General features: G+C 72.4%; 1 protein-coding gene across 1 annotated transcript in view; it reads left to right on the forward strand.

The window, feature by feature from the left end:
- Positions 1-11: 11 nt before the first annotated feature.
- Positions 12-315, forward strand: part of SHC2 (SHC adaptor protein 2) — a 15,250-nt gene continuing 14,946 nt past the window's right edge. The window contains exon 1 of the mRNA XM_023520477.1: positions 12-133. Within this exon, the coding sequence (XP_023376245.1) occupies positions 12-133 (122 nt within the window). The remainder of the gene's footprint in view (positions 134-315) is intronic.

A 315-nucleotide genomic window follows, 5' to 3' on the forward strand; every position in this document is an offset into this window, starting at 1 on the left:
CGGGCCCCCCGATGCCGCCGCCGCCGCCGCCGCCGACTGGATCCGCAAGGGCAGCTTCATCCACAAGCCGGCGCACGGCTGGCTCCACCCAGACGCCAGGGTCCTGGGTCCTGGCGTCTCCTACATCGTGCGGGTGAGTGCGCCGGCCCGGCCCGCTGGACTCCCATCCTCCTTGGACCCCTGGCTTGGCGACTGGGGCTCCCCTCCCCCACACCTCTCCCACGGACGCCGCGGACCCTGAGAGCCAGGTGTCTCCTCTCCAACCTTTCTCCTTTCCCCATCACCCGCGACCCCCATCTCCAGCCCGCGCTCCGC

This window comes from Pteropus vampyrus, unplaced genomic scaffold (genome assembly GCF_000151845.1).
Source record: "Pteropus vampyrus isolate Shadow unplaced genomic scaffold, Pvam_2.0 Scaffold267, whole genome shotgun sequence".
NCBI lineage: Eukaryota > Metazoa > Chordata > Mammalia > Chiroptera > Pteropodidae > Pteropus > Pteropus vampyrus.